General features: G+C 35.2%; 1 protein-coding gene across 6 annotated transcripts in view; it reads left to right on the forward strand.

Moving 5' to 3' along the window:
* The window catches only part of LOC123803731 (lysine-specific demethylase 6A-like), a 150,205-nt gene that overhangs the window by 40,270 nt on the left and 96,455 nt on the right, over positions 1 to 13,480 (forward strand). For all 6 annotated transcript variants that reach the window (XM_087859306.1, XM_087859310.1, XM_087859311.1 and 3 more), the window contains exons 5-6: positions 4,701 to 4,759; positions 7,987 to 8,107. In XM_087859306.1, the coding sequence (XP_087715432.1) occupies positions 4,701 to 4,759; positions 7,987 to 8,107 (180 nt within the window). The remainder of the gene's footprint in view (positions 1 to 4,700; positions 4,760 to 7,986; positions 8,108 to 13,480) is intronic.

Here is a 13,480-nt window from a genome sequence, read left to right on the forward strand (position 1 = left end):
TATGCTCTTATGGCAAAGAGGTGTTAGTTTCAAGGGAGGAATGTTTTCATGAGGATATACAACAATGATTCTATCAGACTGAAAGTTAACACTGCTCTTTGGCTGTTTGAACTCCTTATTCATCAATTTGAATTAACAGGCAAGGCAGAGAGTTCATTTCTCTGGCTGTGCTGATTCATCTTGATATGCAAGGGAAAATTGGACTCCTGTTCCACAGTGGATGTAAGGAAGATTATGTGTTCCATATAGTAGACCCCTTAGTGCTTCTCTTAAAATGACCATGCGTTTTGATTTGAGGTCATTGGAAAACTACAAAAACTCAACCCAGGGTGGAATAGTAATGGCCCAGATCTTTTAGAAATGGTTGGTATAACCCTAGCAGGTAGAGTGATGACCAGTTGAAGTGATTTGCTGATTGCAGAGGGAATACAGAATGATTAATGAAAGAAGGTAGGTAGTTATAAATACCAGAAATGATCATGTGACTGTAGCACTGAGGACTTTGTCAGGTGTGCATGAAAGCAAATATTTTTTCTTCCTTTCTTACTCTTTAATGATGTAATGTTATGTGTATTGATTTTATATCATAGTATTTAAGTTAAAGGATTTTAAGGAGCAATGATAATATCACTGAAGGTCTTTATCTCCCCTTCTGAAGAGGGAGCTATCCTGTTTTGGGTTGTATGTGTGATAGTTGCATCAAGTTCAGAATTATACCCTTGTTGTCTCCCGCCCCCATCCCCCCATGTGTGAAGGGGGTGGGCTTCTTATGGTAAATTTTATGTGGTAACCCAGTTTGGCTGGGCCTAAATGTCTGTTTAACTTTAATCTGGGTATAGCTTTGAGGTTTCTGGATGAAATTAACATATCTGTAGACTGCCGATTATCCTCCTCAGTGCACATGGGCCTCTATTAATTCAAGGCCTAATTAGTACAAAAAAAGTTGACCATACTGTTAATAAGTCTTTGAACTATGATATGGTAGCTTCCTGCCCTCGTACTGGAATTAAAACATCTATTTTTCTGTTTCTGACTTGACTGTTCAGATCTTTGTAATTATCAGCCTGCGTAATCTCAAGTCAGTTCCTTCTAATAAACCACACAGACACACACATACATAAGACACCTTCTCTTCCACCCTGTTTGTTTTGTTTCCCTGGAGATCCATAATATGATATTATTGAACCCTTAAATGGAATATTACAAACCTAATTCAAGATAAATCTTTAATTCGTTTTTAAAATGCTTTTGTTTTCATGTGTATCACAGCTATATTTTAGCAATTAACTTTACATCATTCTACATATTTTAAATAATTTAAGTTCAAAAATGGTTAGTTTTGAAGTTTGGCAAACTTTTTAATGGATTTAATAGATTTGACTATAAATAATGGCTACATTTAGTTTGTGTCATGTAGGGGGTTTTGTTTTCTTTTCTTTTCTTTTCTTTTAGGTGAACTTGTAAAAATGTAAAACCTATTTTTAGCTTTGCAGTCTGCATAGAAAGATTGTGATCCCAGTTTGGATGCTGAGCCATTATTTCCTGATCTGTGCTCTAGTATATCTACTCAAAAATACATTATTTCTGTTCATTTTCTTGGAGAAGTTACACATTTTCTATTGTTGTCTTTGTCTTTCCCCTTAAGAAATGTATCATTAAGGAGGGTTCTGTTGAAGTGTTCATAGCCTGCTTAACAACTACTACTTTCTTCAGTTGTCGCGAGGGACTCATAAATGTCAAACTCAAGAGCTAGGTAAATAGGGTGACCATCACGTGAGTGGCGGTCTTAAAGGTTGAGCCCGTAAATGTGTGGTTGAAATACTTTGCTCCTTAAGGTGAAGGCTGGAGTTGGAGGTTGTGACATCATGATTATAAGAAGAGAATGTGGTAGGAGTGTCTTGGTCTTTCTGTCTCTTTTGATGTGGGTATTTTCTCAGCAGCTTGATTTATGAAAGTCACTCAGCTAGTTTCTGGATTTCACCTAGGGAACTAGCCTGCAAGTAGCTGTTTATTTGATAAAACCCTGAGGAGAGAGAAAGTTAGGAGCCCTGTATATATCTCATCATCTTGGTAACATTCAGCTATATTTTTTTTCTTTAACCAATGACATCATTAGGGTTATTACAGTGACAATCATATGAAACTATAATTTTTTAACAGGGGTTTGTGATGGACACTTTGACAAATTATAAATCCTCTAAACCTCACTTGATTCTGATTGATGTAAGCAAGAATTTAATAAATTATGTATTTTGTAGAAAATATTCCTAAACTTCAAAATAGTTATAGAAATGACAAAGATTTAGGATCATTTCCATGTAAGATTTCTTTGTTGTCCTTTTGCATAGATCACCATGATTCTGAGAATACTTTTGAGGTTTACCTTTGAAGAGGGTACGCTGACATTATTTGGATGTGTTGCTATTCCTTTTCTCCATAACCTTGTCATTCCTTGTCTTTTTTCATTTTGCCGTCTTAGTAGGTAGGAAGAGAAATCTTATTGCAATTTTGGTTTTCATTGCTATGAATAATGATGAGCACTATTTCATATACTTATTGGCCATTTTAAACTTTATTTATTTATTTATTTATTTATTTATTTATTTATTTATTTATTTTTTAAGATTTTATTTATTTATTTGACAGACAGAGACAACCAGCGAGAGAGGGAGCACAAGCAGGGGGAGTGGGAGAGGAAGAAGCAGGCTCCCAGCGGAGGAGCCCGATGTGGGGCTCAATCCCAGAACGCTGGGATCACGCCCTGAGCCGAGGCAGATGCTTAACCGCTGTGCCTCCCAGGCACCCCTAAACTTTTTTTTTTAATTGAAGTATATTTGGTGTATAATATTGTAAAATTAGGATGTACATGTGTAACGTGATTATCACTGTAACAGTAATCAGCATCTCACATTGTATAATTATCATTTCTTCTTGGTAGTTGGACTAGCGAGTTTCTGATTTTGTTGTTGTTTGGTAGCAAAGTTTATTGAGTGATGGTAAAGTGATAGTGCAAAGTTCCCAAAGAGGGAGGGGACCCAGTAGGATTGCCCAAGTTTGTTGTGTATCATATAGTATGGTCTTCTGTGTTCACTGTACTGTGCACTAAATCTGGAAGGGTTATTTTGTTATCCATTGGTAGTTTGAAACAAAACCTGTCCTATCCTTTCACTTCTCTTACCCTGATAACCACCACTTACTCTCTGTTTTAAACAGGTTTGGCTTTTTCAGAGACCACATGTGATTGATACCATACAGTACTTGCTTTTTTCTGACATATCTTCCTTAACCATCATTGCTCGCAGTCTACTCATATTGTCCCAAGTGGGAGGATGTATTTTCTTATGGCTGCATAATACTCCAGTGGATTTATACACTACATCTTATTTATCCACTCATCTGTTGATGGTACATTAGGTTGTTTCCATACCTTGGCTATTGTGAATATTGTTGCAGTGAACATGAGAGTGCATATATCCTTTCAGTACCTTGTTTTCATTTTGTTTGGATAAACACCCAAAAGTGGGATCGCTCTATCATATGGTAGATTTAACTTTTTAGAGAACCTCCATATTGTTTTCCATAATAGTTGAACCAGTTTATATGTCAGCAGTGTACAGGTTTCTCTTTTTTCTGTATCCTTGCCAACATTGTTATCTCTTCATATTTTCATGGTAGCTATTCAAAGAAGTATAAGGTGATGCTGCATTATGGTGTTGCATTGTATGTCCCTGATGGTGAGATGTTGAGCATCTTTTTTTTTTTTTTTTTTTTTTTAATATGTTGGTCATCTGAATGTCTTCTTTGGAAGAATTTTTAGTTCTTTGTGCATTTTAAATTAGACTTTTCATTACCAAGTTTATGTGAGTTCTTTATGTATTTATTATGGATATTAATCCCTTACCTGATAGATGGTTTGCAGAAATTTTGTCCCATTTTGTAGATGACCTTTCATGCTTTGTTTTGTTTTTTGTGCAGAAGCTTTTAAATTTGGTGTAGTTCTACTTGATCATTTTTACTTTTGTTTCTTGTTGTACCCAAGAAACCCTTGCCAAAACCAGTTGGGGAGTTCTTTTCTACATTTTATTATAGGAGTTTTATGGTATTAGGTATTGGGTTAAGTTTTTGATCCATTTCAAATTAATTTTTTGGATGACTGTAAATAAGGGGTCCAGTTTCATTGTTCTGTGTGTATTTATCCATTTTTTAAATCGTATTTGAACACAGTCCTTTTGCCATCGTGTGTTCTTGACTCCCTGGTTGAATAATAGTTGATGTAAATGTGGGAGTTTAATTCTGGGCTCTGTGTTCTGTAGGTCCATTTTTTTGCCAGTATTGTACTATTTTTATTACTATAGATTTGTAATATAGTTTGAAAGCAGGAGATGTTATGCTTCCTGCTTTGTTCTTACTTTGGATTACTTTGGTTGTTTGGGGTCTTTTGTGGTTTCACACAGATTTTAAGATTGTAATTTTGTTATTTTCACTGTGGACTTCATAAAAAAGGAACTGAAAATATTTCTTCAAGTAGTTTGGCTTCTGTATTACACATTACCTCATGACTTACATTGTTTCTTTGAAGTGTATTATAATATGTGGTAGAATTTTCAGAACATAAAAGCGTGTCATATGTACTAGATTTCTAATTAATCTAGGAAATAGATGTAAAAACTTTTACTCTGTAATTTTTTGTTTTTTAACAGAATGCTGCCTTTTTGTATGGCCTTGGTTTGGTTTACTTCTACTACAATGCATTTCACTGGTAAGTTGATTTAAACCAGGTGTTTCCACTTTGTGTGTGTGTGTGTGTGTGTGTGTGTGTGTGTGTGTGTGATAAACACATACAATATTATAATGTCAGGTTCATCCCTCTTTCCCTCCACTCAGCATGTCTGCTAACACTTTGTGATGGCCAAGAATTAGTAATTTGATTATAAACTCTCACAATCCTACAATTAAGAATAATGAAACTGTTCCTCCATTGTTGAGGAATAACTGATACTCATATGTAAGATTTTGTAAACTGTAAAATACAGGAAATTGTTTAGGTATTGTCCTTGTTTGTTTCCATTTAAATTGTGTGATAATCTTGAGAGTGAATTGCCAGCTTTTACATTGCCAGTGTTTACAGTCACATGAATGGATCATTTGAATATTTAATACAGACATCTTAAACATTCATTGACCAGTTTTTTATATGGTTTCCTAAAGTTGAATGTTTACCTTTAGTTGGATGATTTTCCCTGCTGTTATTTTCTTGCTCGTTGGCTTTTGGGCTGGTTAATTAGATCACCTTTAGAAGGATTGCATTGTTTATTAACTAAGCTTGTGAATTAGAGATGCTATAAACAGTTTTTTTTTCCTCCTAAATTACTCATTGCTTTGAGTAAGGTTAAACTTCAGCTACCTATTTTCCTTTGTAGTGAATAATCATACCAAGTAGATTATGACCATTTTAATGTCTCTATAAATATATTTCTTCCAGCTTCTAGTCATAGAATGTATAATTCTGAACTTCTAGAACTAGAAAATCCTTTAAAGATCACTTAATTTTAAAACTCTAATTGTTGATATGGAAAGTAAGTGGTGTATATTTCTGTTCATTCTTACATAATCATATTTAGTGGCAGAAGTCAGCCTTATGTTCAGGACCCTAATCTTAATAATTTTTTTTTTTAAGATTTTATTTATTTATTCGATAGAAGCAGAGACAGCCAGCGAGAGAGGGAACACAAGCAGGGGGAGTGGGAGAGGAAGAAGCAGGCTCATGGCGGAGGAGCCTGATGTGGGGCTCGATCCCAGAACGCCGGGATCACGCCCTGAGCCGAAGGCAGACACTTAACCTCTGTGCCACCCAGGCGCCCCCCCTAATCTTAATAATTTAACGCGTATTCCACTAAAAGAAAAAAAATGACATCATTTGTACACAATAACATTAGGTTCATAGCCTCTGATCATTTACAAATCCAAATAGATTAGAAGGTTATAAAAGTGAGAGGTGGGACTTGGAAATTTTGGGAAAGATCTGTTTAGAAATAAGGCTATAGGTTTTACTAAATGGAATAATTTGTTGTACTTTGCCCTTTATTAAGGTGGAAAGATGGCTATTTTTAAATCATTACGTACAATTATTTGTGCCAATAGATGCAGTCATTTTAGTCAGCCACAAGAAATTTAGGTCAAATCCAATGTAAGGCTGAGAACAAAGAACTGTAGAGTTAGGATTAGAGAAGTTTATATGTACCTTTTGTTGGATAATTTTCACATAGCTATGATAACTCATGAGCCTTAAATTGAATATAAGAACATAAAGTCAGAAGGGAGATAAGTTAGTGTAGGTTGAAAATACTGCTTTAGGGGCGCCTGGGTAGTGCAGTCGTTAAGCGTCTGCCTTCGGCTCAGGGTGTGATTCCGGCGTTATGGGATCGAGCCCCACATCAGGCTCCTCCGCTGGGAGCCTGCTTCTTCCTCTCCCACTCCCCCTGCTTGTGTCCCTTTCTGGCTGGCTGTCTCTCTGTCAAATAAATAAATAAATAAAATCTTTAAAAAAAAAAAAAAGAAAGAAAATACTGCTTTAATACGCGTATGACAGTGGTAAGTTGGTTTTGAAAGACGAGTGTAAATTTTGATAATTTATTTTTAAATGATGTCTATATGTTTTTCCAAATAAACTGTACCTCTTAAAATGCTTAGTTTTGTAATAAGTGTATAAGTAAACACACTACTTTAGAAGTAGGAACGTAACCAAAATGATTTACTTAGACATGTTTTTTCTGTAGCTTATTTTATTATAACACTTCATAATCATATTTTATAATGCATATGCAAAATGTGTGTTAATTGAATTAGGTTATTGATAAAGATTCCAGTCAACAATAGGGTATTAAGAATTAAGTTTTAGGCGAATAAAAAATGGTAAGTGGATTTTCTTGTGGTGGGGCTTGGTGCCCCTAATCTCCACATTGTTCCGGGGTTAGTTGTAATTGAGATTCAAAATAGACTTTTTCTTTTTTCTGTGTCATGCTCCTTTTTTTGAGGAAGTAATAAGTAATAATTTACATAGATCAAATACTAAAAAATATTCAAAATATATCTGGTCTGGATTTTTCTCTATTAATAATCAAAACTTGTTAAAAAGATTCATTAAGATGTTATAGAATTCGACAAAGATGGTGTGATAGACAATAGTCCCAAAAGTATAGGTCCTTGATTTATGACAAAGGTGGTAGTGCATTGCTACTCGGGTGGGATAATTTATGGAAAAGACTGTATTGTTTTGTAGGAATTTCATATGGAAGAAGTAAATACTAACACCTATCTGTATCACATTATACCAATAATAGGTTGCAAGAGGTATGTGTAGAAAAATGTGATGGGCAAAAGTGAAGTTTCTAAAAGTAGATTTATATGGAGTCATAAAGAATGAGGATTAACACTCTTACCCTGTTGCCCTTTTAAAAAGTTTCCTACTGTTCCACTGTCTGAGATGCTTCACAAAAATTAAAATTGGTTATTTTCGTAGAAAATGTTATTAAACCTTTAAAAATTGTTGGGGCGCCTGGGTGGCACAGCAGTTAAGCGTCTGCCTTCGGCTCAGGGCGTGATCCCGGCGTTATGGGATCGAGCCCCACGTCAGGCTCCTCCGCTATGAGCCTGCTTCTTCCTCTCCGGCTCCCCCAGCTTGTGTTCCCTCTCTCACTGGCTGTCTCTACCTCTGTCAAATAAATAAATAAATAAATAGATAGATAGATAGATAGATAAAATCTTTTAAAAAACCCTTAAAAATTGTTGAATAATTTTGACTGTTGAGAAAATATTGGACTGAGATTCCATACCTTTTTGTAATCTTAAAATATCATTAGTAATATTTTTATAATGTTGTAATTTCTGTTAAAATTGTGTAACCAAAATGTTTCCTGGACTACCGAGGAATGTACATATAAATATTAAAACCTTAGATTCTTTTTTTTTTTGGTCTTTATTTTTCAGGGCAATTAAAGCATTTCAGGAGGTGCTTTATGTTGATCCGAGTTTTTGTCGAGCCAAGGAAATTCATTTACGACTTGGGCTTATGTTCAAAGTGAACACAGACTATGAATCTAGTTTAAAGGTAGGTGCCTCGGGGTTTTCTTGGATAGACACCATTCCATGTGTGTGTGTGTGGGGGGGTTAAGTGTCAACAGTATTGAAGAATGTTGGGATTTATATTAACCGCTAAAAAATGAATGCATTTATGATAGACACTAAAGGGTTACAAAGGGGTTGAATTTCAGGGTACACAATAGATTCGATGGTAAAATTTGTAAGATAGGTTTTTAGTGTTTTACATTTTATTTACTTGGTTTGTTTTTATTTTATTTTTAAAAATGTTTAATCCTAATCTTTGTGATCACAGGAAACAGAGTTTTTATTTATTGGAGCATGTAAAACACTGGCTATCATAAAGATAAAGAAGAGTTGGTTATGGATGCTGTGCCAGTAATCTAATGTTTGGCTAGCCTTTCATTTGAGACTGATAGAAATCTGTCCACTTCTCATAGCAAGACATGTATCATAGCAAAATTCTGTGAAAGATTCTTATCTGTTAAGACTGCTAGTTTGTGAGTATAAACATCACTGCAAAAAACATAACACACCTCAATTCTAACAGAAATACGATTTGTCAAAACTTTTGATTTTTCAGAATTTCTGGGTTTGTGCTGTCATTTTATGTTTTCTAACGGTATTAGTGGGATTAGAGTTTCTTCCTTGCTTCCTCTCTCTTCCTTATTTCCTTCCTTTTTAAAGATTTTTTTTTTCTCAAAAAAAAAAAAAAACAAAAACAAAAACAAAAAACCAAAAAACCATGACCAGGGAGAGTGGCAGGTAGAGGAGAGAAGTAGACTCCCTGGTGAGCACTGAGCCCAATGTGAGACTTTATCCCGGACCTTGGGATCATGACCTAAGCTGAAGGCAGATGCTTAACTGACTGAGCCATCTAGGCATCCTACAAAGTTTCTTTGCTGAACAAAAGCGTTACTCTTTCAAAGAATTTAGGTTTTTGGGGAAAGAACAACAGGTTTTATGAATTTATGACCATTTTGAACATTGGCTCTTTCCCTGATATAGCTCTGTAATGGAATATCTTTGTTGCAAAGGTGGTTCTTGTGTATGTGTGACTTTATGGTGGGACTTAATTCTGAGCTCACTAACATGCAAATGCTAAATAGATGTTATTTAAAAAGTGTGTGTGATTGGGAATCCACTAAACCATCCTTAATGCCAGCAGTTTGCGAGAGGTCAGTGGACTCAGACAACAGTTGTATTTATGGTTACAGTTTAATACAGTGAAAGAATAAAGGTTAAAATTGTCAAAGGAGAGCACAAAAAGATGGAGCCCAGGAGAGACAAGAATCCTGTTTATCCTCTCCCATTGCAGAATCATGTGAATAGTACTCAATTTTCCGTGCAATGATGTGTGATAACACACACAGAGTATTGTCAATCGGGTGTTTACTCAAGGCTTTCCACTTTGTTTTTTTCCCCCCATGGAATGTGTGTAATATTGGGAGTTGGTAATGTGGATATGCAGAGCATACCTACCTGACTGACCTTACTCAATCATCAGCAGCCCCGTCTAAGGTCAAATGATAACCATGTGGCCTCAGGCCCTCAGCAAAAATAATGTTAGCATAAATCATATAGATGACTCAAGGCTGTAGCTATAGAAAGGCTTATAAAGCAGAATATTCTAAGGATTTTTTTAATCTCAATTTTTTATAGTATATTTTTTATTTTTTTAAAAGATTTTATTTATTTATTTGAGAGAGCATGAGCAGGGGGAAGGTCAGAGGCAGAGGAACAAGCAAACTTCCCACTGAGTGGGGAGCCCTGTGTGGGGCTTGATCCCAGAACCCTGACATGAGGACGCTTAACCGACTGAGCCACCCAGTTGCCCCTATTCCAAGGATTTAGAAATTATCTCAGGAGTATATCAAGGGCATTTCTTTGAAAGTGCAGTGTTTGCACATGGGACATCTGCTGAGTTAATCCCGTGCTGTACTTTGTATTCATGCGCTGCCTTAATTTTCAGATACTTAAAGTAATGAATTTAATTATCTCTGCATTTTACAAATTTAAAAAAGAATGATACTGAGCACACAAGTAATCAATCAAGAACATGAGAAGGATTCAGGTAAACCACGTGGCTAGAGAGAACTGTTGCTAAGGAGTAGTAAGTCCAGTGTTAAATGCAGCAGGTATAGAGAGTGGAATCACATACATCACTTCTATGTTTAGAGAGGCATTTACCAAACTGTATACTATGGGAATTTAGTGGAATTAAAATGTAAGTATGGCTATGACAACTTGAAGATTTTAACCCCTTCTTGACATTCACATACTAATATATCAAAGATGTGAATGTGTCTTATAGAGGAAAAATATTAAATATGGTATAATTTTTTTGCAACATGTTATATTACCACAGTTGGTTGTTTTTTTTGTTTCTGTTTTTTCTTTTTGGGTTGTTTGAGAAGTGTTCTGGAAATACATTGAAAGACCCAAAAAAAACCCCGAAAAACATTTTATATCTTAAATATGGAATGTGTATATAAAATTAGTGAAGAAAAGATTAACTGAATAATAATACAGTGGTTAGTACTATTAAAATCTGTTTTATTTATTTTTTTTTTTTAAAGATTTTATTTATTTATTCGACAGAGATAGAGACAGCCAGCGAGAGAGGGAACACAAGCAGGGGGAGTGGGAGAGGAAGAAGCAGGCTCATAGTGGAAGAGCCTGATGTGGGGCTCGATCCCAGAACGCCGGGATCACGCCCTGAGCCGAAGGCAGACGCTTAACCGCTGTGCCACCCAGGCGCCCCCCTAAAATCTGTTTTAAATTAAAGCTGATCTGTGATTTAATGATTTGGCAATATTTACAGTATCCTTTATTTACACAGAGCAGAGTTAGATAATGTTCACCAGCTGGTAGAAGTAATTTTACTTAATGATGCATAAGAAAAATGTCCTGTATGTACTAGCTTCCCGAGGTTTACGTAAGGAGTTCCAAACCTTGAAATGATGTTGATTTTAATAAGAATGTCTTAGATACATACAGCTATTTCTGTGAGCCTCTTTCCTTTATTCAAACTTCTGACAACTTTCTGAGGCTAGTCTCATCTGTATGAAAAATATAATATTAGGATGTTTTTGGCTATTAATCTTTCTCTTAGTTTGTATATGTTATTTGATTTTTATTTCATCCTGGCATTTGCTTTTTAAGTTTTTTCTGTTAATAGAAATACGCCTTTTCTCTTGTGGAACCGTTTTAGCCATCAGTAAGTTTAATTCAAGATGAGAAATTTTTTATATATTATGATATAATTACTTAGCATTTTTAAATGAATGATGAAATGAATCAGAATGAAAGTCTCCCTGTAGGAGATCTGTAATTTTCCTAAGTTGGACTACAGTAATTTAACTTAGTCTAGCCAAGTATGAAACCTCTCTAATACACCATAGTGTTCCTGGTGTAATGTATTACTGTAGAAACTTAAATCCCAGTTCAAGTTTGTTGAAATAATGGTAAAAACTAGTAGTTCATGTCATAGCAATTCCAGACTTGAGGATTAATTGATTTAGTCATTCAGATATGACATCAAGGATCCATATTGTCTTTTCTTTTGGCTTTTCCATCTTTGATGTAGGATATTCACCAGGCATGAAAGAAGTAGATTCTTTCTCATATGTTCATCTGTAAGGAGAAAACTAGTGTAAGTGGAATGGCAATGAAGATATTGTAAAACCTTCAACTTTTATATAAAGGAAGATGCTGGGTTTTTTACAGATGTCGTTTTAGTAGCATTTTCCAAAAGTCTATCTTATGAAGCTATAATTAAATTACCTTTCAATGAAGACATGACTACATGGCCTATAAATTTCCTATACATGAGTATTTTTTTAAAGGAAATATAGTTTAGATTGATTAACTTCTTTTTTAAAGATTTTATTTTTTTGAGACACAGAGTGAGAGAGACAAGGCACAAGTAGGGGGAGGGGCAGAGGGAGAAGCAGACTCCCTGTTGAGCAGGGAGCCACACATGGGACTTCGAACCCAGAACCCTGGGATCATGACCTGAGCAAAAGGCAGACGTTTAACCAACTGAGCCACCCAGGCACCCCTGAATTTTTCTAAGATTTTATTTATTTATTTGAGAGAGAGAGATATCAAGAGAGCATGAGTGGGGAGGAGAGGGAGAAGCAGGGTCTCGACAAAATTGATAAAATTTGTTGACCATCTTTTATAGATGTGAAATATGCTCATCATCTATTTCATGGTGGTTAAATTTTGGAAGGTGTCATAACAGGAATAGAAATTGTTTCTTGAGCTTCTTAATTTAGAATTTGCACTAAAAAATGTGCTGTATTCCCTCTTTGCAAGAAGGGAAAAGATGGTTAGATTTTTTTTTTAAATCAGAGTAAAAGCTGCTCTGGTGATCTGCGTTTACATTTGGATTCAGATGAAATTGTTTACCTTGCAGTAACAGATCATCTTACAGGTAAAATATTGTCATCAGAACTTTTCTCATATATATCCATATGATCTTATTTTGTAATGTCCTTTGTAATGTTTTATAATCAAATGATAATCTTGAATTTACTTATTTTTATTTTTTAAAAATATTTTATTTATTTATTTGACAGAGACAGCCAGCGAGAGAGGGAACACAAGCAGGGGGAGTAGGAGAGGAAGAAACAGGCTCCTAGCGGAGGAGCCTGATGGCAGGGCTCGATCCCAGAATGCTGGGATCACGCCCTGAGCCGAAGGCAGACGCTTAACGACTGCGCCACCTAGGTGCCCCGATAATCTTGAATTTAATCCATTAGCTTTTATGTAGTTCATAATTTCTACTGCATCACTAAGCAGATTCTTTATTTGACAGGTTTTTTTTTTTTTGTTTGTTTGTTTTTGTAGTAAGGCTTTCTTGGTGAAGAAGGTAGTCATGGATTTATATTCTGGAATAAACTCCTTAATTTTGGTAGGTATTCCAGATTACTTTGTCTTTGCTACTGTATTTTCAGAGCATAGTTCTACACAAAATTCAAATTGAAGGACATTGTGATAATCTAATTCATTATAGATTCATATAGTTTAGAGGTATTTCTGTTTGTCAAAAGACTGAAAATAATTTCATGTCACTATCATGTAAATTTCACATGTACTAAAAAAGGTGACATTTAAGCAATGTTCATGTATTCATCAGATTGCAATGAAGAAAAAAAGTGCTGCTAGCTTTATTTGTTGGTTTTCTATTAGTTATTTCCTGAATACTTGTTACGTGAAAGGAAGGTATATGCAAAATTATCTTTAAAGGCCAAAGGAACTAACACCAGGGAAAAGCCCAACAAGGTCTAACTTGATGAAAAATGGTTTATTAAGGGGATTTAGGGACAGAAGTGTATTTTGGGCACCCTCAAGATGAGTAGATCTCTGCAACTCC

The sequence above is a fragment of the Ursus americanus genome, chromosome 37 (assembly GCF_024610735.1).
Source record: "Ursus americanus isolate L20-20 chromosome 37, mUrsAme1.1.p, whole genome shotgun sequence".
NCBI lineage: Eukaryota > Metazoa > Chordata > Mammalia > Carnivora > Ursidae > Ursus > Ursus americanus.